We start from the raw sequence: 27,269 nt of genomic DNA on the forward strand, positions 1-27,269 counted from the left end.
TTTTCACTATCTTAAATTAAGCAGATGATGCACACCAACATCACAAAGAGAACAACAAAAAAATAATCATAATACTACACAACTGTTCAACCTAAACAAGCCCATGTGCTGCGATTTGACAGACTCACTTATCAGCTGAAACACTGGCCTGAAATGACTGATCATTTAAAGGCGTGCAACAGTGATTTAGAATTGCATTTCCATTCAGTTGGGAGACTCGCAAGAGACACATTTAAAAAGATAACGATCAAAACTGAAGCAACAGAGGTTAAGATTTTTTTTTCTGTGGTTTCCAGCTGGTCCAGCCATGGGGTCCACATTTCTCCTTAGTCATTAGTTCAAGGCCCGCACAATTTATTACATTCAGTGTCATACTTGTGTTTGGCCATGTCATCAAGCTAATTTGCTGTCTCTGTTAAGCAGCTGTTTGTTAGTCACTAACTCTTAAGCGAGAAACAGCACTTCAAAGTAGAAAGCTCTGTGGCAGAAATTCACTGTATTTCAAAATAAAGTGTTTTTTTACAAACTCAATATGTTCATGAGTCACTGGCGGTCCATTCAGAGTGGAACCACAACCCACCAGTTGGGAACCACTGTATTAGATTTTTTTTCCCCAGTATGGGTCTGGTTTCAAAGACACTGAGGGCCGAATTCACAAAGAATGAACTGCGGACGCTGACAGCACCTTGAATTGCACTTCACTTGCACCCGCAGTTTGCTCCGTCTTAACGTCCTATTCACAAAGGATATTGCACTCATGATATACCAGCGCAAACACGCCCACAAAGTTTGGCAGCTGAGTGCAGTTTGCCCCTGATCTGCCCCTGACTGCAGTTAGCCACACATGGCATGACATGGTAAGTGTTTGTCAAAGTACTGAATACTGTATACCCTCATGTAGTGATGTCTGCTGGTGAGTCAGTCTAATAGTGTCGGATGGGTTGAGGCTGTGGATTTGACCAAGTTTGACCACTTTATCACTATTCCCTCTCACTTGTAGCTGTTTTTTCCTTATCTTTTGAATTTAATATGAATTACGGAACCGTTTTTCTTCACGTTTGTTTCCCCCGTTTTGTAAAATAAATTATTGAAAGTTGCTTTTGAAGTGCGTGACAGAAGTGCGTTTTGAGAACGACCGCAGACTGTCACCTGTTCAACGCATCAATATCTTCGGATGCCATTAAAGTAATAATGATTATAATAATAATGTCAAAATATTATTTACAGACTGATTTAACAGACGATCACTGCTGCCACGATCACTGGAAAGTCTGGGCGAGAGGCTTCCACAGAGGAGCGCCCAGTTTGCACCAGCTTTCTAAAGACGTTATTTACTTCACTTAAACTGCGTGTGGCTAATAGCACTGGTGTTAGTGAATTAGACGTTGTTCATCAATGAGGCTCATTTGCATAGAAAGGGGCAATTTTTGCACCAAATATATACATATTACCTCATTTAAATACGTGCAAATAACACCGGAGCACCGAGATGCAATCTGCTTGGCAGCGCAGTTAGTGGAGCATTTCACCCTCTGCGCATGCTTTGTGAATTAGACGGTATCTGTTTGCTCCATTTTTACCGGTTTAGCGGCCGCAAAAGCCACGCAATCCTTTTGTGAATTCGGCCCTGAGGGTGCTTTCAGACCTAGAGTTTGCTTTGGTCTGAATCAGGGACTAATTTTGTTCCAAAGTTGCATAATTGCCTAGAGGTGGTTCGTGTTCTCACGGCAGCATTTACAAGCGGACCAGATCAAATGCCTTGTGCGAGAAAGCTGCTCTTGATTGGTCAGAATTTCCATGCGGGAAAAATCCAGGAAGTAAACAATACGTTGAAGAAGAGTACATTAAGTACATTAATAATCCTCCAGGACTGTAACATGCTCATGTTTAACCCAAACAATGTGTCATGTGACTGCAGTTGGTTCTGAACGAGGTTGGAACATGTTCTCACCACAAACAAACTGCACCAGAGTTCATTTGTAACCGGACCGAGACCACCTCTTAAAGAAGGTCTTGTGTGATTGCTGTGTTCACACCTGCCCAAATGAACCGCACTTAGGGGGCAAACGAATTTGAGATCCACTGAACCGAACCAAACAGAGCAAGTGTCAAAGCACTCTGAATCCTGCATTTCCAATAATGTAACCCAGTAGCATCTCTCTGAGACCCTCCCTGCCTCCTAAATGAAATCCTACAAAAACCTGTACCTCCTGTTTGTCATGCATGCATTCAGCGAAAAAGCCTTCACACTGTACAGAGATGCAGAGGTACAGTCTCTTGTGCACCAGGCAGCTTTTCCTGGATCTAAAGCCTTATGTGCAGTGCATATGAGTCCTGTCAGTTTGATCATCTCAGCACGTGAGGCCAGCGGGTTCTGAGGAGGAAGACACAGTAGCACATTGGTCACACAAGAGCTATGAAGGGCTCTTCTATTTGTAGGCTCTCTGACTGACATCAGGCTGTCTCTGCTGCTCTCTAAGCTGCTCTACAGACTGACATGCATTTAGTCTGAGCTAAGCAGGAGAGACATGTCTGACCTTTCGGTAAATGTTAGGCTGCAACACTGGCAGAAGCCTATGGTGATTAAATATCAGGAGGAAAAGCAAAACACAACCTAAATTTACTGCAAACGTTCATCCACCGGCAACCTAAGCTGCTCTCTCCCTCCTCACCTCAGCAGAATGTCTACAGATAATGATATTTTGTACTTTCTCACCTCGCTAGCACTCTGTCATTTCCGCAAGAAAATAACAAGACTCACAAGGTATTTCATATTGTGTTGACAAAGAATTCACCTCTTGGCCTCAAAGTCCAGCCACAGCTCCCTGCTGGGCTTCACCTTTCTTCCCAGCAACACATATAGACACAGGAAAGCACTTCTGAGCTTTCTCCCCACGTTCCTCTGATGCAACTCTTAGCTCAACTTCTAAAAGACATCTCTGCTTCAAAACGTCCAACTCTATTCCTCACCTCTGCCCCTCAAATTTCCACTTATTGTTATGACACAAATCTCCCGTGCCCACTCTTCATGTCATAGGCGTCCATGTGTACCCAAACAATGCCTTCATTGTCGTCTTTCTCCCGTTTGTCTCTCACTCTCACCTCTATCGCTCTTTGTGTTTCTCTTCCTGCTTTACCACTGAGAGAGATAAAAGACAAATAAAACCACCGCTTCCTTGCTCCGCCTGTCTATCCAGGCATAAAGCACCTCTCTGCGGATCTCTCTCTGTGTGCCCTGGCCCTGATTGCAGCTGGCAGCGTCACTGATAATCACGTCATTTAGATGCAGCCTGTCCTCTCCTCCATTAGCAAGTCTAAGCTGAGAATATCCAAAACACACAGTCAAACGAGCTACACTGCTTTACAACAATGTGTTTAACATTCTCAAGGCATTTGGGCTGAGGGTCAAAGGAGGCTGCTAATATAAAGCAAAAAGAAAGCAGATCTGTGATGGGGGAAATTAATTCTAGACTGTTGTGTGAAATTATTGGTTTTGTCAACAGGAAACTGTGAATTTGGGCTGACAGTCCAGGAAATTCAATTTGGGAAACAAGCAGTTAAGCTTGAACTTAAAGTCATAATTTTCATCTTTCGAGCTGGCTCAGAGACGTGGTGAAATGTTTCCCATGACAAACTCCAGACTTTGAGCTTCGTGGCTCATAGCCTGACGCAGCAGGACTGATACCATCAAGACAACAACACTGTCTAGACAACACACTGGGTATCTCACCCTTAATAACATCAAAACAAAGGAAGTACATGAAGAACATTAATATAGGTTTAAAGCAGCGGTAATTGATTTCATTTTCTTGGCCCCTTGAAAACATAAAAATAAGCTGTAAAGACAACAAATTGCCTATTTGCACATCCAACAGATACACAGCAACATTAGCATTCATTTGGAGTTTTGTTTGTGTTCACCTAACAAATGCAAGTCCGATATTTACTCTGCTTTTAGCTGTTTTTATCTCCACCACCTCCTGAGGGAAATATCTGGCTCATTACCTGCTAAACGCTCTACTCTGTTCACCAGTTAGTTGCTGGGTTTAATGAGAGTGGCAGAGTTGAACCAAAACATTTTAGTTTTATGGTTTGAAAAACCAAAACAATGAGTCAAAAGATGTTGAAATGATCCATAGATTCATGGTTTTACTTTGGCTGGGCGACTAGGGCTGCCCCCCAACGAAGAATTTTCCTAGTCAACCAATAGTAGTCATATTTATGATATCAATGTAACTATTAAATGATATATTTAGGGCGGGGCAACACAATGTTTTGAGTTCAAGGTATGAGAAAGAATACTATCAGTAACATTGTTAACACTGTGCTACATTACAGAGAAATACAAAATCGTACTAATGAATAGAAATGCACCGATCCAGCTTTTTCAGTTTCGATACTGATGCCGATACTGATCCCATACCATGGTTGACCTAAAAAGCTATATACCTTTACATGTAGAACAGAAAAGACTAGAGGCATCAGGCATTGATGACTACACAGTTCTTTCCTACGATAAAATGAAACAAGATGAAAGAGATTAATGCAATGATGAACTATCTACTTTTAACAAAAATAAACAATTGTGAAACAGCAGTTGAAATAGTGTGAAATACCTCCACACAGCAGATTCTCTCCTCCGCTCCATGACGTATGATGCAGCTCGCATCACAATAGATTTAAAGGGAAAGGATCACCTCTGGTATAGGTTGCATTTTCCGATACCCGATCCATCTATTTTGATGATATCCTGATATTCGATCCAGATATCGGATCGGTGCATCCCTACTAATGAACCTTCATTAATATGGGCCTATATTTTATCTACAAGTGCATGTCACACACTGAGCGAGCCGCCTGTTAATGACGCTGTGGGCTAATGGGCATGTAGCTACTTCCATGTTTCAGATGATACGTCATGTTTGTACTCGACAAATGATTGCTAAATGTTTGCCTGCAGAGTTTACATATCACCTTGGGCTCATCCTTCACCTTCTCAAAATTAATTTTAAGTTGTTTTTTTCCAGTGTGTGAGTTTATTGTAATTTAATAATTAAATTAATATCGTAAACATGCGGGCGACTTGTCGACTAAATGACGACTATTGGTGAGTCTTAGTCGGGGGCAGCTCTAATCTACTGATACAAAAGCTTTCATCATGATGACATTTTTGGCCTTATCTCCCAGGCCTACGTGCAACATTTTGCCAAAGTTCTGCAGTAGAAAATTCAACAGCTGGCAAACACTTGCACAGACTCTGATACAATATCAATGAAAAACTAAATCTGATAAGCTAACAGCACAGCTGTACTGGACTTCACCTAATTGTAAAGGTGTAAGTAATAAAGCAGTCACTCAGGGTGTGACTTGTTAATGTGCTGCATTATCTTGCAGTTCTCTTTGTGTTCATCTCACCTCAGTATGTTTTGTTGCAGACGCTGTGAGTCTTTGACTGATCAACAACTTTGTAAAAATCAATGAACTCCATTAAATTCATTGTGCAAACATACAGACCACAGTGAGCAATGGTCAATGCACAATTAAATATTGATAATTAAACATGGAAATATTGATACTTGGAGTCAGGGTATGAACACAAAATTGCCAGGCAAAATGTCAGCGTACCGCTGTGTATGGATTTATCCCAGCCTTTACTTAGCAAACAGAGGAGCGAGTTTCAGAATGAAAGGTCACTGATCACCTCACTCAACTATTAATGTGTCTGATCTCATAATTACACAGCAGAGAGTGCTGAAAAGCAGAGACTGTGCTTCATTAACCTATTCTGTTGTAGAGAATTCAATACCACTCTGACTCATTCTCACCCATTTAGATCATGAAGTCATTTTTCTAAACGCTCCGCATGACATCATTAAATATCTTTGGCCGTTGACGAGCTGCAGCAAAGTCGTCATGTCAGGACGTCGAGCGCATAAAACTACACTGCATAAATCCCGTGGTGTTCCTCTGTAATAAATGTTGTAGTATGAGAACAGCAGGATGAGCTCACTGTTGCCAGCGGCTGCACAAATAAGCACAGTTTTTGACAGCCCCTCCCCCTCTCTTCTTTTTTTATGTGTAGTAAAAGGTCATTCAAGATCTCTGGGACAATTCTTAGTACGTTATATTATTTATGTGTTTTCAGCAGATTTTGTGGCATTTTTATAGAATGTGGTCACACGCCACCCGTGGTTTTCTTCCTTTGTGTCTCTGCTGATTTATGAACATAACTGAAGCCTTATTCTGCATGTTCAGTCAGCCTGTAATGACAATAACCACAACTAGTGCCAGTAAAATCATAAATCCACAGGGACAGATTGTGATGTAATTGTAACTGTGTCTTTCATCTGTGCATCTTCTCCCTTAGAATAGTGGTTCCCAACTGGTGTGTCGTGGTCCAAAAGTGGGTCATGGGCCCATTCTGAATGGACCGCAAGTGACTCACAAACATGTTAAGTTTGTTAAAAACACTGTATTTTTAGGTACAATGACTTTCCAGCACAGGACTCTTATTTTGAAGTGCTGTGTCCTGCTGTAGAGTGAGTGACTAATGAGCAGCTAAGTGACAGACACAGTAAACTAGCTCAAAGATATGGCCAAAGGCAAGTATGACGCCGAATGTATTTAATTGTGTGGACTTTGAATTAATGACTAAGGACCGTGTGGCTGCGACCAGTCAGGAACCACTGCCTTATAACATGTTACAGTGCAATAGGAGAGAAGCTCGACTCACAAATATCAAAAGTGTCTTCGCAATTGGTTTGGTTCATTGTATAGTCTTTCCAATACGGTTCCTTTTTTAAAAGATAATTTTGGGGCTTTTTTGCCTTTACCGTGAAAGGGGGAGATAAAGTGGGGATGAAATGCAGGAAGGGGCTGTGGGCTGGAATCGAACCCATGGCCCCTGCAGCAAGAACACAACCTTTGTACATGGGGTGCCCGCTCTACCAGGTGAGCTTGTGGGCACCTCGCAATGTGGGTTCTGCCGACCAAAACTGATATAAATGTTTGGGAGTTTAGAAAATCCTATGACTATACATTGGCTTAAAGTAATCTAAACCACATGACATACACAAACAACCTTGATACAGATCCCTGGCCAGTTCACCGGTCTAGCTATGGTTCATTCTCCATAAACATGCTTCAGGCGTAGAATACTTACTCCATCTGACCCGCTGCAAACTTGCAAAACTTTTTCAGGAGTAGATGAGAATTGCTTATGATGTGGGTGTGACCTGGTAACCCACAACCATATGTTTTGGTCCTGTCTGCTACTGGATTGTTGAGCAGGTGTTTTTAATATATTTTCAAGTGCATGTAGCACTGTTATTGATCCTCGCCCTCTGACAGCCTGCATAGATCGCCGCTAACCAACCTACAGTCGAGGACGTCTCTAATCTGCTTGCTTGATGACTGATTCACCTCAAATTGGAAAACACTGCACCACCACCATCTCGTAAACACTGGCCTTAAACTCAAACAGCTGAAGCTGTGGCTCACCCACAACGTTTTTTAAGATCTGGCAACTAGTGCTGCCACTACGTGCACATCATGCACTGTGTGGAGGGCACCCAAACAGCCACTGATCATCAATCATGATGAACTTTTTTTAAAGTTAAGATTAAGCACAACTACAATAGGCACCGTTAGACCATTATAAGCTATTTGATACACATAACCACAAAGCAATTACGCTCAGGGCACCCAAATGGTCAGCAGCGGCCCAGCTGGCAACCTTTCCTGCTACAGTATATTCTCAAAATTGGACAAATCCTCATCAACGTGCATGATTTAACACCACTGATATCACTGATGTGTGGGACAGATGAAGGCTACGACAGATGATGGTTTTCTAAGAAGTGGGTGGGTCTGTGTGAGAAATTCTTTTGTACATTGAAGACTTAAAAAAATATCCAAATACCAACTGTAACTGTATCTCGCGGCTTTCTGTCGTCGTCTTCCTCACAGTCTTATGGAATCCACCCTGACCACATTCATCTGTGGCTTGTGGCACTCACCATCAGACAAACCAAACTGGCACCGGACCAAGAGTGAAATCTGGTATTGCGCTCTGGGTTCGCCTTATCTGCTCGCTGTTTACCAACAGTCACAGAGTCCGTCCATCACTTGCAGCAGCAGTGTTATCTCGGCAACCCAGGCAACATGAGTAGAATACCAGAGCAGCTGCTTTAGTCTCAGGCCAAACTGTGTGTCTATGTGTGTGTGCGTGTGTTGAGCTTCCTCTCATACAACAACACATAAACAATGGAGCACCGTGTACAGATGAACATGATCCAACCTGTGGATCTTAATCAATCTTTTTTGACTGCTCAGGTGAAAAAAAGGCCTAATTTATTCAGAAAAGTAAAACTAATAAACATTTTAATCCCGCAGCTGTGTGAAACAAGGCTTTAAAAGGGTAATTGTTTAACAGCTTTAAATCGATGCACCCACAACAGAGATAAACAGCCTAAAGTGCTGAATTTTAACCCATGTCTGAGCTAATATTTTTAAATTATAAGCCATATCAGCCTGAAGCTACAATCTAAATACATATATAGTAGTGAAACGCTAAAGAAAACAGTAATAATTGCAATAACAGTGTGGTGAATTAGGCATTTAATTAAAATTTAGCTGCAAATTACAGCTGTCTCCATCAGTCCAGCAGCAGGAACATTTGGATCACATTAATCTTGACCTTGATTGCAAACATTTAATTTCTTCATGGAAACTGTTTTGTATGAACTAGATCACAAGAAACTCACCCTGTGGACGGGGTCATGATGCAGCCTCCACGGTCAACGGTCATCCTGCAGCCACAGCCGCGCTCTGGAGTGTCGTGGTTCATCCCAAAATTGTGTCCCAGCTCGTGAGCCAAAGTCACAGCTGCACCCAGCGGGTTCTCAGAGTGATCCTGGGATAGAGAAAAAAAGGGACACCAGAACGTGAGAACACGTAAGTTATGTGCAATCTTGTATGTTTGATTGTGAGTGATGTGAAATTCACACAAAGTCACGCTTTGAAACCAAGCCTTACTGAAGTGCACCATCGCTCACAAAAAGGGGGAAAAAGAGAAGAAAGAAAATGCAAAGTTCAAAGAAGACAATTTTTAAATCCCCAATTCCCAAAACATTTCAGTAACTGTCCGATCTGGCCCCTCGTCCTTCTTCTATTACTCATTCTCCTCATGGAGGCCTGCATTCATCTGCCATTCCATTACCCCTGCAGACCCAATCACACCCGCTGCTGGTGGAGACTGCGACTGCAGTAAGCTCCATAAACTCAGCGCTGTATGACTTGCTGCCGCACTGATAAGCAAGACAAATGCCAGACAGAGACGGAGAATGACGAGAGAGTGGTGGAAGTTTCGGTTTCACCTAGTTTTGTAGACAGACGGGTTGAGATGCAGACAGAGACAAGGGAGAGTTTGATGGGTTGACTGAGAAATAAAGTTAGTGCCGTACTATACACCAAGGTGAGACTGGAATGAGGACAGATGGAGATGAATGACAAAATGACAGCTCCTTATCCACATCGTCTTGTGATGATATGATCATTTTGTGTCATTTTTGAGCTGAATTTTGCTATTTGAACACATTATTCTGAGCAAATTGAAATTTAAGAGGTTTACCCAATGAGTTGGTAAAGTTACAATCTCAGAGATCACTGTTTCTTTCCTTTTGGTGGCACCTATGTCCATAAGCAGTAATTGCAGTGTTTGTTTGCAGACTAAGGTTTGAAATCAGGCTGACAGAGTTGCACGGGTCGACCCACAACCCGCGGGTGGGGCGGGTTTGGGTAAGCTTACTAGAGAGTATCATGGGTGGGTGGGTCAATAATCAAAAGTAAACGTTCTTTCAGCTGACATGAAGGTAGTGGTATCCTATGAGCCTAGACAACCGAAGGCATCCAATTGTGCCTGGAATGGAGCTAAATAATGCTCCAAAGTTAAACTACATTTTGGCAAGGGGAAAAACTTGCCATTTTCAAGAGGTCCCTTGAACTCTCATCTCAAGATATCAAATTATAAATGGTCCCCCCTTTACAGACATGCCCACTTGGTGCTAATCTCATGCAGTTTTTGGCAAAACCATGCAGGTTTTTGCATGCAGTACAAATGCATATCTTTCTCTTTTCGTAAAAATGTTTTTTTTGAATACTTCTGTATAACGGGGTCCCTAACCAGTCTTGGAATTGCATCAACTGGGTATGACTAGAGAGCTGAGACTCTTGTGGATTTGATGAGCCCAATTGTATTCATATGTGATGATGTTAGTCACCACTGTCATGTGTGATGATGTAATACTGTGCTGCAAATGCATGGGCTTTCATCAATGGGCCATGGGTTCAATCACCATTGTTGTTTCCTCATTCGGTGATAGAAAGTGACTGATCAGACATTTATCTAAATGAAATTAATGTAATGCATAACAACAGAACATAGTTTAACACGTTGACCATCAATTTTTATCATCTCATGCGTGATTTTGCAAACACTTCCCACAATATTATTGGGAGAATATTCTTACTGATGTTGCGACATTAAATTAATAGTTTGCCAGATGGTGAATAAGCAAGTTACGCCTAGTCCACACTGACAGGGGTATTTCTGAAAACAGGGTTTTCCCCTCCTTTATTCTCAAAAAAATTCCCATCCACACAAGGCCTGTCATTGAAGTCAACACCCCCCTTCTTGGTTTGGTAAGAGCAGGCCAAACCAACAGGCGGTGACGTAACCCAAACCCTACAGCCACACAAAGAAGATGAAGAAGAAGAAGAAGATGTTGATTTTACTGTAAATGCTACATCATAGGCAACTAGACTTGCTTGCGTTTCTTTAAGACTCTCATCCAAGAGGCTTCTTTAGATATAATGAACTGGTGTGGAGTTGCAGGCTTTACACTCTGTGTGGGTGTGAACCCTTACATAGTCGTTGAGGTCACGTGAGCTCTGAGTCACACGTGACCTGTAAGGGTTCACACCCACACAGATTTTAAAGCCTACGACTCCACTCCAGTCCATCAGAACTGAAGAAGAAGAAGAAACATCTTTAAGAAACTCAAGCAAGTCCAGTTGCCTACAATATAGCACTCAAGATTATCATGACCTGGATGACTGAGAATCTTCACTGACAAGATGATGTTGACCTTGTTGGCATTCTGACACCTCTGTTCTTCCATATAGTGGAAAAGTGACTGTATATTATGTGTAAATATTCATTTGTGACGCCTCACAAAGGAGATAACGGCACACACTCTGACGCCTCTCTGTCTGCATGTCAACACTGAAAAGTTTCTGAAATCTTCACCCTGGATGAAGTTTTAGAAAAGGTCTGTTTTAAGTGACGTGAAATGTGTTTGGCCGGAAAAAAACAAAACGCATAGCTGTATTTGTAATGAAACCTGTGTGGACAAGGCCTCTGATTAGAAGACTGATACTGATCTCAGGTATGTATAGTACTAATGAAGCTACTGCCAGCAGCCTGTTGGCTAAATCCAAACACAAATGTCTGTGACTTCAAAAGAGCCATGCACGTTCACCTTAATGCCCAGAGAAGCGTGTTCCAGCCAGATAAATGCTGTATAATTGATGGTATGTTGGTTATATATTTAACAAAGCTGATCGATACATAACAAAACGCCCCCACTCTTATTATTACGCACAAGTCAGCATTTAAAATCTGAGAATCCTGAGAAAGAAGTCACCCACGTAGCTACTGTATATCTCGCTGCATTATTCAAAAGTTCTCCACATGAGAAAATCACACGCTTCCTTTGAAGGCGGGGTCAGACGTCAAAGCTGAGGGCACGCTATTTTCTGCTCTGATTACAGAGCGGCATCGTGGGGAGCTGCACCCCGCCTTTTAACAAGAAGGATGGGAAAACTTTCCCCTGCTCCCGTCATGTTTATCAGTGTGTGTCTCGGCGTGTGTGTGCAATTCACAGCTGAGCGCTTCCTCACAAAAAAAGTGTAATATCAGAGTCAGCAGAAATGGATGAAACTCTTGGAAGCCACAGTCATTACTTTGAAGCAGCTATAAGGCATTGTTGTGATGGTGAGAATTTGATAGTGTTGGTTACTAGAAATGCTCCGATAGTCTCTCTGATATCTTTTCCATCCATGTGAGAAAGTAACTCCCTGCAAAGAATACCTTATAAAAAAGTGGGTATTGTGAGCTGTCACAGTTTGAACCAAACCACTCACATAGAAAGACTCATGTGAGTTTAATGGGGAAAAATAAATAGCATTATGGTGTTTAAACTGAAAGGCCATGTGGAGCAAATAAAGGATTTGAGGCTGATTAACACACATGGTAGTGAATGGTTTGAGAAATGGTTCATCTCATCTGACCGCCTTCTAACTGGTAACATGGCCCTTTTATCTCCGTCCAAGACATCTGCCATCTCTAAGTAATGGGGAAGACAAACATCTGGAGATGCCTCACCGCAGCCACGGCCAGCAGAAAACATATCTATTAATGGGGGATACACATCTGGGCTGGAGCGTAATGGCACTGGGCTGATATCCACTTTGTGATTTGGCATAGATGTCAAGTGCTCCAGCCGGCAGAGGAGCCCGACAGGCAGCTAATTTACTATGTGCAATAATTCAGTGTACCAGGGGTGATGCGCAGTTGTGTGTAAAAATTTCAAAAGTGTGCTCTTTAAGGGCTGGCATAAACAATTTATCACATCTCATAAAAATGTAAATGTGGTTTTGTTTAAACGCTGTGGCCATTGATTTACCCCCCTGCCCCACCAAGCCTTTTAGAGATGTCAAAGGAAAGCCTGATTGAATGATAGCAAGACTAAAAATGACCTTACAAGGGGGTGCATAACCACTGAGAGTCTATTTTTACATATTCCTTTGTGCACGTTGGTGTTTGTGGTAATGATGAGGCCATGAATGTTGAGGCAGCGCCAGCACAAATATCATTATGTTTAAAAGCACGGCTTCCTGCCAGAAAATGGCGAACACCTTTTCTGTGTAAATCATGTCTGGATTGTGTTAGCCTGCTGAATCTGAACAATGTCCACACTGATACAATCAGGCTGCACAGAGGAAGAGGAGGGTGGGAGCGGCACGAAGGTTTTATACTCACCATGACAATGCCTCCAGACTGCTCAGCTGTGCACATGCTCATAATGGGCGCCATGCCAATGGTGGTGCCCTGGAAGTAAACCCCGCTGCAAGGGACAGAAGTATGGTCGATGAGGAGATAAGAATGTTACAGGATGAAACCAGCTGTGCGTTTTTAAAGCTTATTACCCACTTATTGTGAACGTATTATTGCAGCTGGATTTCTATTAAGGCAGATTAATGTCCTACCAGGTTTAGATGTAGCAGATGAACTTTGCTGACAAATGCAGTGGTTTTAAAACAGTCAAATTATCTACAATTAGACATATTTAATTTCTAGAAGCACACACAGTTATCAAACAGGTGAGGAGAGGTAACATAACACTACCTCAAAGACCAGCACATGGAAGAACAGGAAATGCACAGAGCCATATTTCAATGGGATTGTCAACTGAAGTGGGTATTTTTGAGAACAAGCCTAAAACATGAATAAGTAAAAAACACTTTAACTTTCTTTGCATTATGAATTGAGATTTCATGTTTCAGTTTTCCCCCTATGTGCATCTGGCAGCGGCATCACACCAGTGCTGAAATATGACCACCGCTGCTGCTGAATTTATTTATTTATTTTTCCGAGATGAGAAAGGGGAAGAGAGGAAAGGAGAGGGCTTTGTCTTATCTTATGAAATTAATGTTACATTAATATCCACTAAGTATGCTTTATGCACCGGTCACTTCACACATCTGTGAGGAAAACATGTAAATGAGAAACTTTGGGCATAGGACTTGGACACTGACTTAGGGCCCAATATAGTCAGGACAACGATTACAACAACAAGCACCAGGTAGATGTCAGCAATGAAGCAAATAATGCTGATCATGGATTAAGAATTATCACTCTGGATACAGCGATTGTAGGTATTCCACATGCGTCAATAGAAACTTCCTGGCAAGGCACACTGACACTGACAAAAAATAAAATAAAATAAAGTAAAATAAAATGTTAAAAAAAATGGATAAATAAAATAAAATTAAAAAAATGATAAATAAAATACAATTAAAACATGGATAAATAAAATAAATGCATAAATAAAAAAAATTTAAAAAAATGGACAAATAAAATAAAATAAAATACAATTAAAAAATGGATAAATAAAATAAGTTAAGATTTTCTAAAATAAAAATAAAATTGCACGTGTTTTGTGCATTTTTTCTTATTTGCGTTGTAGTACCTTCCCTGCTACAACTCCATCCCAGGGGAAACACTGTGTTGTACTGTCAAATGCTTCGTTCTAGATGATGGTGATATCGCAACTGTTTTATTCACTGTATGTGGTGTAAGTGCAAACATTTGTTGATTGTACATTTGGACCCTAGTAGAGTAGTTGTTGCCAAGGCGACAGCTAATGGGGATCCAAATAAACATTCAGGTAGCAGCATATTTTTAATTATTTCCAATTTTCTGTGAAAATTAACTTACAGCAACGTGGTTTACACCCAACAGGAAATTTAATGGAAAACAACTGCTGACTGGGTCAGAAATCACCCTTTGGAAAATGGTTCGCAATAATGCAAAGTATAAGCAGCTGATGGGCTGAGTCATGTAAACATTAGTACGGCCTTATGTTTGCATACCAATATAAACATTTTTCTGTTCATTTCTGGACTCGATATCTCCTGTTAAATTAAATTTCCACCTTATGAGCTGAGCGTTGTCGTGAGGCTTCTGTGGCAGCAGTTTGACCTTCCTCCAGTCGAGGAACTCGTGCAGGGTGGTGAAGGGATCCTGGGTGACGGGACATTTATCAGAGTCACTCCACACCTCAAGACCCACGAGGGCCACCCGGATGTTCAGGGCCCTGTAAAACTGATAAGCAGAGAGAGTCGGTGTGGAGAGAAAGGTTGGCAGACTTATGGAGCTTAGATTACATGAATGATCCAAGACACTGTCACCTTTGGTTACTCAATTCAGTTAGATTGTATTTCATAGAAGAAACAGCTGAATAAATGAAACCTTCTGTGTTAGAATTTTTCATGTTTTCTACATGATGAAAGCATGTATTTTTCCTGTCTCTATCTCTGCTTCCCTTAAACAAATCCATCTGCCTACCATATCTGCTGGCTATAGATCCACAGCTCTGGCAGCAGAGCTTTTAGACAGACTAAAAGCAGCTGTTCCAGTAGGACATTAATACATCACACAGTCATCCCATTAATCTCCGCTGCCAGCAATATTTCTATTTTAAAAAAGTGATTTATCCCTTCTGTGCAAAGGGGAGAGGATGTTTTACCTTGTCCACGTAATTGGCTATCTCTGCCAGTCTCTGTTTCACCTTCTCCACGTCCCTCCCCTGTTTCTGAAACTAAAAACACAAAGACATGTAATCAGCGGTAGACGTGGGAACATGTCCGCTCAGAGGTAGTTGAGTTGCATGAAGACATGAATAATACTGTAGTTACACTCATCTTCAGAACTAAAAGGCATGAAACAACGCTGGACACCTGCAAAGGCAATACGTTTTACTGAGTGTTAGGCAGCTTGTCAAGCTGTGACCATCTGGATCTAGAAAAATCTCCTAGTGTTAGAGAGACAAATGGCGTGGCCGCAGGGAGCAGGTATATTGGCAGATCTTGACAGCCTGCAAAGCTTTTGATCCAAATTGCAGCAAAGTCAAACATACTATTTCCACCCTACTGTGTATCCACCTGTGTTGGTGCTGTACTTCAAATCTGAGTCTGACAACATTCTTGATCCCTTATCCTTTCTTTTTTTTCCCCGTTTCCTCTCTTTCCATGCGGGTCAGGGGCATTAGCAAAGGGCTGCCAAGAGGAAACCCCACAATGAGCTTGTCAGTGCTTACGGGGGACTCTTCTGTATCCACACGACTTTTTCCTGTTTCCTGTCTGGTCAGCTGGGGAATCGTTCAGCACTTCCTGTCAAAACGAAGCCTCTGCCACAAGACCACACTGCTTGTTGCACACTGACCTAATTCTGCAGCCCCAGCGGGACCTCCTCTGCTGTTACTACAGCTTACCCTGCTTTTTTTCTGCTCCATGACATGAGGGGCTGCTGTGTTTCCACTGTGTTGTCTTCTGTTGTTCAAACATGGCGTTTGTGAATGGAGGTGAAGTGGGTGCATTACCTCTCTGTTGTCTGCAACGATGATCAGCTCAACGTACTTGGTCATCTTCTGAGTGTGCCTTTTATGCTGTAGTAAAAACAGAGATGCTGCTTGTTAGTAAATGATCTGAGATTTGCTAAAAAAAATGTTTTTCAAGTACTTTTATCCACTTGATCCTCCTTAAGATCAGGCGACTTTATATTTCAAGCACTGGCAAATATCATAGACACACAATGGATGTACTATTGCTTCCTGTTGGCTTATATTAAAAGCCTAAAGATAAACCCTTTCAAGCCTGCAATACCCGAAAAAAGATTTGCAAAGACTTAGAGAAGAAAATCAATACCAATCTCATATCTGTACGTTAATTATGAGACAGCTTGCAGTTGGTTATCTTAGCTTAGCATAAACACTAAAAACAGGGGGAAACAGCTTGACTTGCTCAGGCCAAAGGCAAAAAAACAACCTGTAGCTTTAAAGCTCATCATGTTATACATACAAGACATGTTATATGTTGTTTGTTTAATCCAGGGGTCAGCAACCTAAGGCAAGCATGTCAATGGTGGCACATGGTGTGCAAGAGAGTTTTATGGAAATGCTAATCGCTCTCTCATGCGCATGCCAAATTTTTGTTTTTTTAAAGATATTTTTACGTTTTTTTACCTTTTTTTCTGTCTTCACTGAACAGTGGGAAAAACAATGACGCTGCTGGAGTGGGCTCGGTAAGGCCATAGCAGGCCCGCTACTTGAGAAAGCTAAAGTAAAGGTCCAGGCATTACAAATGTTGTGGACAGAGAAGAGGGATTTTGTGTTTTAGAAGGACCGGCTGTGGGAACTATATGTCTTGAAAATGTTGTTTGATGAACGTTAAAGGAGCTATATGTAAGAAATCTAAAGCAAATAGTTGTAAAATCATCCTAATATGTCACAGAGACTGAGGAATAATGTTCATATAACATACTGATCTCACCGACAACAATAGTACAGCCAGAATATTCACATTTAAAAAAAAAAATTACGGTCTGCAAATCATTTTTATGTTTTGAATTTGTGTTTTGGCCTGTTGCGCCACCCACCGCCGTCTACCAGTCACGCAGTCAGTAGAGTCTCAGCATCAGTTACAGTTACAACTGAGCAACAATGGCTGTCGGTGCAACTAAACCCAAACGACCTCGTTATGATTCCCAAAAACGCCAAGACAAAACTCGAGGCAAAGCGAGGGTCAATATAGGAGATGCTTTTGAACGGTCGAGACGGCTGAAAGTGGAGAAGAATTTGAAATCGGATGTCGAAGTGGCTACTCTTCTCCTCGACAGGTAAGCTTTACCCAAAGTTGGCTAACTAGCATCATAGCTAGACGGGGGTGGACATTTCGAATACTTTCAACTGTCATTCATTTTCGATCATACATTGTAGCCCATGTGCAGGTGGGTCATCGACCCGACTGATTTTTTTGAGAAACAAACGTTAGCAGCACGGCAAGCAGCATTAGCAGTGTCCCGGTACATAGCATTAGCAGCCGGCTCCTCCTCCGCTGTATCCCGGCAGCAGCGTTAGCAGCAGAGAAGCCCGACTTGCTCGAACGGTTCGCTGGAAAACTGAAGATCAAAGACACGGTGACGCGGCCCTGCCACGGCAGCCGCCCGTGGGCAAACAAATCAGTCTCCAGCGTGCCGTTGTCCAGCAAACTCCGATCTGTAGAGGAGGGGGGGGCGGACACGACTTGCAGCAGTATTTTCAATTTAAGTGCAGTAACCGTTTTGGCCACATTCTTACATACAGTGCCTTTAAGTGTTAAATACCATTTTGAGACGACTCCAGCCTGTGGCCCTTTGCTGCATGTCACTCCCTCTCTCTCTCCTCCCTTCACACTCGTCCGTCCTATCCATTAAAGGCTGAAAATGCCCCCCAAAAATATCTTAAAAAAAAAAAGTTTGTTTGTTTTCTACAAACTTGATACATTTGCCTGTCACCTGTGGTCCATTCAGAATGGACCCATGACCCACTTTGGGACCATGACCAACCAGTTGGGAACCACTGCGCTATCATTGCTCACTGAATTGGAAAATGTGGAAAGTCATTTGCTTACGGCGAACACGGTAAGGAGACTTTCCTCTGAAGCTCAGAGATTTTATTTAATGGATTTACCAAACAAAGGGACAATGAAATCAAGAATAAAAGACATTCCCATGTCAGCCAGAAGTGCTGAACAATGCCATCAAAGTGCAAGTGCAGCAGGTTTGAAAGAAGCCACAGTTTTCAGCATCACACTTGATGAGAGCATGGATGTGACATTTCTTGGGCTGAGTGACTTTCAGGAGTGATGTAATTGCCGTAAATGTTTCTTCCTGTTTCCAGTCCTGCTAAGTTCTGCTAAGCTAAGCTTCTAGCTGTAGCTTCATATTTAACAATCAGGTATGAGGGTAGTATCAATGGTTCCATCTAACTATTGGCAAAAAAGCAAATAAGCAAGTCTGCCAGAAAGCTGCTACTAAGCCGCCAGTAACTTTACTTCATTCCAGTATCAGCACTATAGTTATCACACAAAATCATGCAGTGTCATCCATCCATATTCAGTGATCCTCTTGCTTAATATCCCGTCAGCTGAGACAGAACTGATGCTCTTCTAAAATGGCAAAGCCCAGCTATTACTCAGGGGTCATTAACTACTGTATGTTGGTGAGTTTCACTTCCTGACTCAGATGGAGTTTTTAATGCTTGGGAATAGTGGCAGATGGATGCTGCACCTGCACCATGTAAATCGTTGGCCAAACCTGCATGGGCCCTCGACTTTGGGCTCTAAGCGCAGATAAAATGTGTCAAGCCCATGGCAACACCCTCTGGGAACTCATCCAAAGTGGTCCACGTGCCAGTTTCTGATCTTTGGTCAAAAGCCCATTTATCTTTCATCAAGTGAATGTCAGTCTCACCCTCTCCAGAAACGTTTGAAAATTAAATACAACAAAAAAAATCTGCGAACACCGATGACAACACAGCTTTGAACTGTGATATGTACTGGCTCTGATACAAGCTTTATGATAAAAAAACATCTCACCCTCGTGTGGAAGGACTGAAAGGGACTTTTGATGTGGTTTTCAGGGGCGACAGAGGACATGTTGAAGCCGTGGCCGCAGGATCCCGGGGTCAGTGTGAGTTCTTCCACTCGGTAGATGAGGTGAACACCGCTGTCATGTCCAGGCGCTGGCTCAATGATAAACGTCTTGTTTTCAAGTGCGATGAAACCTCTGTAGAGACAGCAGCGCAAGTCTGAAAACAAAGCCTTAAAGCATAAGCAATCTCTCAAAAGCAGAATTTGACTGAATGTGGCTCTGTCTAATGGAATATGTTACAACTGAGGCGGCATTTTTTTCCTACAGGCCAACTTCTACTGAAGCCAAACTATAAAAGATCTTTTTAAATTTTGGCAGAGGGGCCAAACCACACAGAGCTTTAAACACTAGTCTTGTTAGTGTTAAAACTCCTCATGGCTTTATGCACAAAAGCTCTATGTAATTCATATTTGTTATGGTTTAATGACTTTTCATTTCTACAATGCCTATGTTTTTATATCTTTACTCAAGGCATGTGTAATACTACTGTGTGCATATATTTACACACCTCTGGGCTAATGTGTGAACCTGGACATTTTTTGATAATGTGACTGATACTGCAGCCCTCAAAACTTCTGGAACAAAGTCATTTGGAGTGGTGAGATAAAAAAAACTTTGTTCACAGCCCTCAAACACTACGTTATGAGAGGGGTCAACAAGGCCTGTGACAAAAAGTACACCATTCCTACTGTGAGGGAACGAGGTGGATTGCTGACATTAGAGGGAGGGAGTGAATGTCAAAATGCCGGAAAATACTGGATACTTTGCATTTATAAATTTAGAAGCTGCACATGGGACGCACTTGGACCTTCCGATATGACAGTGATCAAAAACACAAGGCCAAGCGGAACCTTCAGTGGCTACAGCAGAAGAAGTGAATGTTCTACAGTGGCCTTAACAGTCTCCTGACCTGGGAGGATCTCAAACTGGTTCATGCAGGAATACCCAAGACATTATGGGACCTGGAGGCTTTTTGGCAAGAAGAATGAGCAGCTCTACCACCTGATAAAATGAAGGGCCTCGTCTACAACCATTACAAAAGACTGCAAGTCATCATTGATGCTAAAGGGAGCAATACACACTATTAACAACTTAGTTAGTTAGTTACTAGCTGTTTATTTCGAACATGTAAATAAACAAAATAGTCATACAGTGGTAGACAGACATAAAAAAACCCAACAGGTTACTAAAGTAAGCATGAAAACTGAAAACAACATATGCTTTGATTTACATGTCCAAAAAGCAGTGTGAAAGTACAAACTTATTCATTTATTTATTCCCACCCCTTCTCCATATAGCTCCCCATCACTATAAAGCTGTATAATAATCAAGTCTCCTAGACCTATTAAATATATATTAAAGTAATTACCAATAATATTTGTCTTGTCAACTAAAAGGTATGCAAACTTTTGAACGGGGACCCACTCAATATCTTTATAATGATCTTTGTAGTGATCGTAATATGTGATGCCTTATAGTTTAATTTAAATCCCATTAAATATAAAAGAAATGTGTTTGCCTGATCACTCATGTTCTCTTTAAAGAATGGGGCACATATTATAAACTCTGCCAGGGTATATAAACTTATGAGCAGAACAGTATATGTATCTTCTGTTCTTATTTTTGTTGTCAGCAGAGAACCACTGTACTGAAAGCTGATTACAGCTGGGCATAGGGGTATTGCCCAAGCAAAATTTCCCTCTGGAGACAAAACAGTATTTATCCTGTCTTATATTAGTTCAGTATTCTTATACATCTGCCTTCTTTTTGTTACTGAAATGATCCCCTCTCCCTCTCACATCATTAATATTCATAAACTGTTGGTAACTTTAAAGTCACTATGAAATACACATTACATTTTGCCAGTTAATCCTGTGTCCCTGTGTTAATTCATCATTTATCTCTTGTTATATGCCAAATATATGCGCTTCTGTACAAGGGTTTCAAATGTTTGATGACTCATTCTGTACTCAGGAACTTCTACAAAAGTTAATCCAATTAAATGAGACTTTTGGAGACTAGCTAGCCACACCAGTCATATAAAACTGCATTTCTGTTTGTGGGTTGTAATAGCTCACAGATTTATGTGGAGAGAGATGGGAAGAGATGGTTGTTGGGATATCAGTGGGAAAAACCTTTGGTTTCATTTCCAAAACAATGTGACGGAGGACTGATTGATTCACCACTCGCCCTACTGATCTAATGGCGAAGGAGGCATGTGTGGGGGTCGCTTCACTGTAGCCACATGTCCCACTAGACCCTTAGCCTGTCCACTTTTTAGCGTTCTAATCAAATACGAAGGATTTGATGTAGATCCCGCTTGTAATTGTACACAGCTCAAATATTCCCCTACACTGGGAAATATGTCACAATGCAGAAGCTAAAGATGCTCTAATTTCTGTTTCATAGGGACTTAAATGTTCTTTGTCAACAGCTGTAATTGCATTGGCAAAGTAAACTCTTTTGTTTGCAAAAATGTTTAACTGACCCTTCTCCAAGTCGCGCCGCTTGAATGCAGACTGGTCAATCATAGAGTAACATGGGCTGGCTCTGAAAAGGTTCTGACAACTATATGGTTGTGCTTCATGAAGTTTCTAGTGTCATGCAATTTTTTCCCAATTTCTCCTTTTTCAGGCTGCTTTTGTGGATTTAGCGCTAAACATTGTGCCTGTGGCATGTGCAATAATGACACTTGTTACCGGGAGAGGCTGGAGGAAGATTTACGTTTCTTCCCATTTCAAAACCAAGATCAAACCCTAGAAAGTGTAGGGTAAGCTAGTTAGCCAGCTGCTGAATGACACTGTTGCTCTTGCTTTTAAATGATTGTAAAAGTCAATCAAACCCGACCCTGCTTTACAGGAACCAATGAAGGGAAGCAGGGCAACTTTGCTGATATTCAACCAGTTGTGTGTCATTGTGCGCAGATGAAGATGTTTGGCTTCCCCATGAGCTCCCAACCATTAACTGGCAGAGGCCCGAGCGCTGGTTGCACTGAAGGAAGCCAAACACGTTTATCTGCGCACACTGCGATGACACATAGTTGGTTGAAAATTGGTGTTTTCCTTTATAGTCATTGTCTTCTGTCTCCAACAACAGGTAAAGTGGTGGTTCACTTTTACACTGTGATCTGTAGGCTATAGTTCGGCTTTAGCTTCTAACTGTCTTTGTCTTTTTAACCTGTTGTTGCTGCTGAGTCAGTTTGACATCCTGGATATATCCTTAAAATCCCTATTGTAGTTTTCTGTCAGCTTCTTTCTGAAATCGTGTTTTTTTTTTCTTTAATATTTCTTCACATAGTGCAGTCGAAGTGAAGGTGTGGGCTCCATGCTTGCTCTGACAGCTTGATGGACTATCACAACGGGGCGGGGCTTAAGCCAAGGGTCAATTAAGCCAGATATGACATTGTTGAACTTGTTGCCCATATCCTGAATCTTCCAATTCTGCTTGGTCATTAGCAACAGCAAGAAGCAAATTACTGCCAAAATGAGGGCAGATATTTCCTGGATGCCTCTGTGGACAAAGACAATGAGGTGTGACATTTTCTCCTATTCCTGTGAGCCACACACCAACTTACTGACAGCGCGCTTAAGGGGCTTAAGAGCGATGGGCTGCTGTGCGGTGTGGAGTAAATATAAACATTGCAGAGGCAAATAGCACTTAAAGGGCAGTGCTGAGATGCTGCTTGAATACTAAATGATGGGTATGTTTCTTACCGAAGGCCCGAGCAAAGGCTGAGGGTGACATCAGAGTTTGGATGCGCCTGGACTTCCCCATGGTAGTAGCAGTTGTTCTGAAAGAGGTAAAGTGTTCATTTAAGAAGCCTTTATAAACAAAAGAGAAAAACACTTCACTCACTAGATAAAATAATAAACGTATCATAACAAAAAAACAAGCTGCTGGTTACAGTCTTTCCCTCTTCACAGAAACAGGCTTCTCTGAAACGAATGCAACCTCCACAGATGAAGAGAGACGGAGAACTGACACGGATGGGAGGTGACAGGAAAGTGGTAATTGTTTTTCCTTCATCATTCCACCAGAGTGGTCTAGAAGAAAGAGAAGGGGACTTTTAAGACTCCTCAGACACACTGAGAACACTGTTGTCTGCACAGAAGGAGAGCAGGGGAAGTGACTCTCGTTAAGAGGGAGCACAGACCTCCATTTACTGTCTAGCTGCACTCCAGCCCTCTTAAATCAACCGACATTAGTCACTACACTGACCATTTCTCATCCCAAATATTGAACTGCAGGAGGAAATACTTTGAGGTGAGATTTTTTTTTTGCATGAAACAGTCGTTTCCAACTATTTCTGTTTGGCAAATACAGTACAAGTAACTGAGCCAGGTGGTGATGGAACTGAGATTCATTACATTAAGTATAAAAATAGAGCAGCTACAAAGGTTCTGTGCTGAGGCTATGCTTGACCTAGATTAGTTCACCTTTCATACAAGAAAACATCAGGCAGGGATGTGACTGTCTTCCTCAGCAATGTGTCTGTGACTTTTAAAGTAGCTAAATGCATTCAAAGTGAAATATTTAGACGTAAGCTCATTTCTTGGATTTCCTGGAGCTACAAAAAGCAGAATAAAAACGGAATACATCTTGGTTAGCTGCTAAACATCCAGTTCTCCTGTTTTATATCCCATTTAAGGGTTGGTAAAATTGTCTTGATTTACAGTTACTGTTTAGGTTTTTTTTTAATAGGTGTTGACTTGTATGCTTGAGGAGCAAAATCATTACATTTTCACTGACTTCTTTGTCTTACCAGATAATTCACAAGATAGCAGAGTTTATTTAGAGTGCACGTCTTTCCACTGATCCCTGATTAACACATGGCTGACTGCTGAGTTCAGTGACAGCAGGTACTGAAAGTGTGCAGCTGTGCGAGGCTTATCTAAGACAATACAGTATGTCTGTTTGACAGCCTGATGCAACGCTTGTAACATCCTCCCACTCAGAATTAAAGGTGGGAGAGAGAGAGTGGAAAACGCTGTTTGCATAACTTTGCAGGAAATTGACTTGTCAGTCACTGCCGAATTACCAAACACTTCTGCTCTGAGCTGTAAGCGACCTGTCAAACTGTCTTCACCACCGTTCAATTAAACAATGATTTCAATCCATCTTAGCTGCAAACAGGCAAGAGACTGTTAAATATGTTAAAGGTCCAGTGTGTAGGATTTAGAGGGATATATTGGCAGGCGTGGAATATAATTTAAGAGGTATGTTTTTTTTAGTGCATAATTACCTGGAAATAAGAATCTATGTGTTTTTGATATCTGAGAATGAGCCGTTTATATCGACATAGGGAGCAGGTCCTAGTCCACGGAAACTGCCATGTTGTTCTGCAGGACGGACAAATCAAACAATGGTTCTAGAAAGGGACAATCATGTTTTCATGTTGGCCACCTTAGTTAGCAGCCCCTATGAGATGAGCCAAACAGCATCGGAAAACTTTGAGTTTTTAACGTGAAATCATCAGTTCCAGTTGTTTTGTAGAGTAAGAGACCTTTGTGGATAATTTAGCTCCTGGTAAAATCTTACGGAACGTCTGATCTTACTATATAATGACGAAAACTTTGTCTGTCTGTGGGTGTGTCTGTTCCATGTTTTTCTCCTTACTGACTTGGTCAATCCATGTGAAATTTGGCGCAGTGGTAGAGGGTCATGGGAGGATGCGAATGAAGCAGTATTACATCAATTGGCCAAAGGGGGCGCTATAGCAACCAACTGAAATTGCAAACTTTGAATGGGCATATCTCATGCCCCGTATGTCGTAGAGACATGAAACTTTGCACAGAGACGCCTCTCCTCATGAGGAACAAAGTTGCCCCAAGAACCCATAACTTCTGGTTATGTAGCTTTTCCGCAATTTTGAATTTTTTGAAAAACACTTCAAATCGATCTCTTCCTAGGAAGTTTGACCGATCTGCATGAAACTGGGTGAACATAATCTAGGGACCAATATCTAAAGTTCCCTCTTGGCAAAAGTTGGAAAACTTACTAAAACTGAGCTTCTATAAGGCAATGAATATTGCGGAGGGCGTGGCTCATCACATAAAGGTGTATAACATCTCAAGGGTTTCACCAATCACCACGCAACTTTGTAGGCATATGACCACTCATAATCTGAGGGGACCCCTCCATTATTGACCCCATCAAACAAAATGGGGGCGCTAGAGAGCTAATTTCTTATCTAGGCCTAACCGCTATATTGACTTTTACTAAACTTGGTAGATATGTAGAACAGGACGCCTCAAGGTGACTGGGGAAATTTAACTCTAATTGGCAACTGGGTGGCGCTATAACAACAGAAAAATGCTTAAAAATGGCTAAAATGCGACCAGTCGCTGTGGCTCCCCCTGTGGCTGAATGTTTTGGGTTTTTTTTCTAATTTTTGGTATGACTAAGTCATGGTATGGTATGCTGTACATAATCACGGAAACTGTCAGTGTGTCATTCTGTCAGTCAGTCATTCTGTCTGTCCCACGTTTTTCTACTCACTGAAGTGGTCAATCTATGTGAAACTGCACATAGGCATTGAGGATTGGCATAGGTAGAAGGTGACAAAGCTACCAATGGATATGGACTAGAACTTAAGTTATCAGAGAAAAAGGTGAGCATGCATTAGCAGGTGGGCCAGCGGCCATCTGAGACGAGCCAAACACCATCAAAGAAACACAGATCTGGAACATGAAACTCCTTTATTCAGTGTTTTTTACCGGTTTTAATCACCTGGTCTGTTTGTTCTGGTGAGGAAGAGACCTCTGTGGATAATTCAGCTCCTGGTAAAAACCTCCTGAACATTAAACACTGAAGGAATCCTAACCAGGAGTTTACGTTTGACACATGGCAGATGTTTCAGATGGTTGCAATCTGCAATCCTCACAGCTAATGCCACTAAATCCTGCACACAAATCACCTGTTTTTGAAACGCCACAGAAATGTGATCCCTCCTCTACAATGCTTGTTAAAAATGCCTACATGCTGTAATGCAGTGCAACCATATTTCTACCTGGCTCGAAGTTAAAATACCTTCATCATACAATGAAGAATCAATTGTGTCACAGTGAGCCCCGATAAGTACTCAAAATGAACATCAATCTTTTCCTCATTTTCAGGGGGAGCAGGCTCTCTGCTTTATACGGCGAGCATGCACACAGAATAAAAAGTAAAAAAAAAAAGTACTCAGGGATAGATCATCTGCTGAAAGGGGATTCCATAATAAAATCCTGATGGCAATGTTGGCTGAAACACAGCCAGCATAAAACACAGCTTATCATCATGTAGGCCACAGGATGGATGTCCCGCTCGGCAACGACCAGGGGCTCAAATACACACTGGGTCACACTGTGGTGGTAAAAACAATTGAACTATTAATTTTCAATCCTTAATTTGATTTTTAACTAATGCATAAGCTACAATGTAGAATATAATCTGTACTACTGATCCTCTATGAGTTATAACAAAAAAACATCTGCCTTCCTGAACACTTTTAAAGGGTCAGTTTTTACAGCGTGACTGCGGAGCACCACTGCACGTCAACTGGACCATAAATGTCAAAAGCACTCGAGTGCCACCGTACCGTGAAGTTGTGAGCACCGGTGAATGCACTTCCATCCTCCCGGTAATGTGTCTCAGTGTAATGGCTTGCAAAAAGACCCCTAAGAAGGGAGAGAGAGAAAGAGAGGGGGAGAGAGAACAGAAACATCAAACACTCAGGTACTTTTTTCAACACTGTAAATCTGAATTGGAAAAAAAAAAAGAGTCTGTGTTTTAAGACGACTAAGAAAACTCGACCCTTAGTTGACTTTTTATGTAGATTCGGTGTTGCTTGCGAGGATTTGGGGGGATAATGTGGATGAAATACTTAGCATTCTGAGGCAAGGGGAGACTTGATTTGCTGTGAATTTATTAGGTGATTTGTATGTGTCCTTGAATCCCTTGGCATTCAGCATGACTG

The 27,269-nt window shown here is 41.7% G+C and overlaps 1 protein-coding gene across 2 annotated transcripts in view; it reads right to left on the reverse strand.

Moving 5' to 3' along the window:
• The window catches only part of adam12b (ADAM metallopeptidase domain 12b), a 139,532-nt gene that overhangs the window by 50,473 nt on the left and 61,790 nt on the right, over nt 1-27,269 (reverse strand). For both annotated transcript variants that reach the window (XM_078160843.1, XM_078160844.1), the window contains exons 4-11: nt 26,892-26,970; nt 23,026-23,102; nt 19,258-19,447; nt 16,224-16,289; nt 15,372-15,443; nt 14,778-14,947; nt 13,103-13,187; nt 8,766-8,914 (exon numbers count right to left, since the gene is read on the reverse strand). In XM_078160843.1, coding sequence (XP_078016969.1) covers nt 8,766-8,914; nt 13,103-13,187; nt 14,778-14,947; nt 15,372-15,443; nt 16,224-16,289; nt 19,258-19,447; nt 23,026-23,102; nt 26,892-26,970 — 888 coding nt within the window. The remainder of the gene's footprint in view (nt 1-8,765; nt 8,915-13,102; nt 13,188-14,777; nt 14,948-15,371; nt 15,444-16,223; nt 16,290-19,257; nt 19,448-23,025; nt 23,103-26,891; nt 26,971-27,269) is intronic.

The sequence above is a fragment of the Epinephelus lanceolatus genome, chromosome 17 (genome assembly GCF_041903045.1).
Source record: "Epinephelus lanceolatus isolate andai-2023 chromosome 17, ASM4190304v1, whole genome shotgun sequence".
NCBI classification, from domain to species: Eukaryota; Metazoa; Chordata; class Actinopteri; order Perciformes; family Serranidae; genus Epinephelus; species Epinephelus lanceolatus.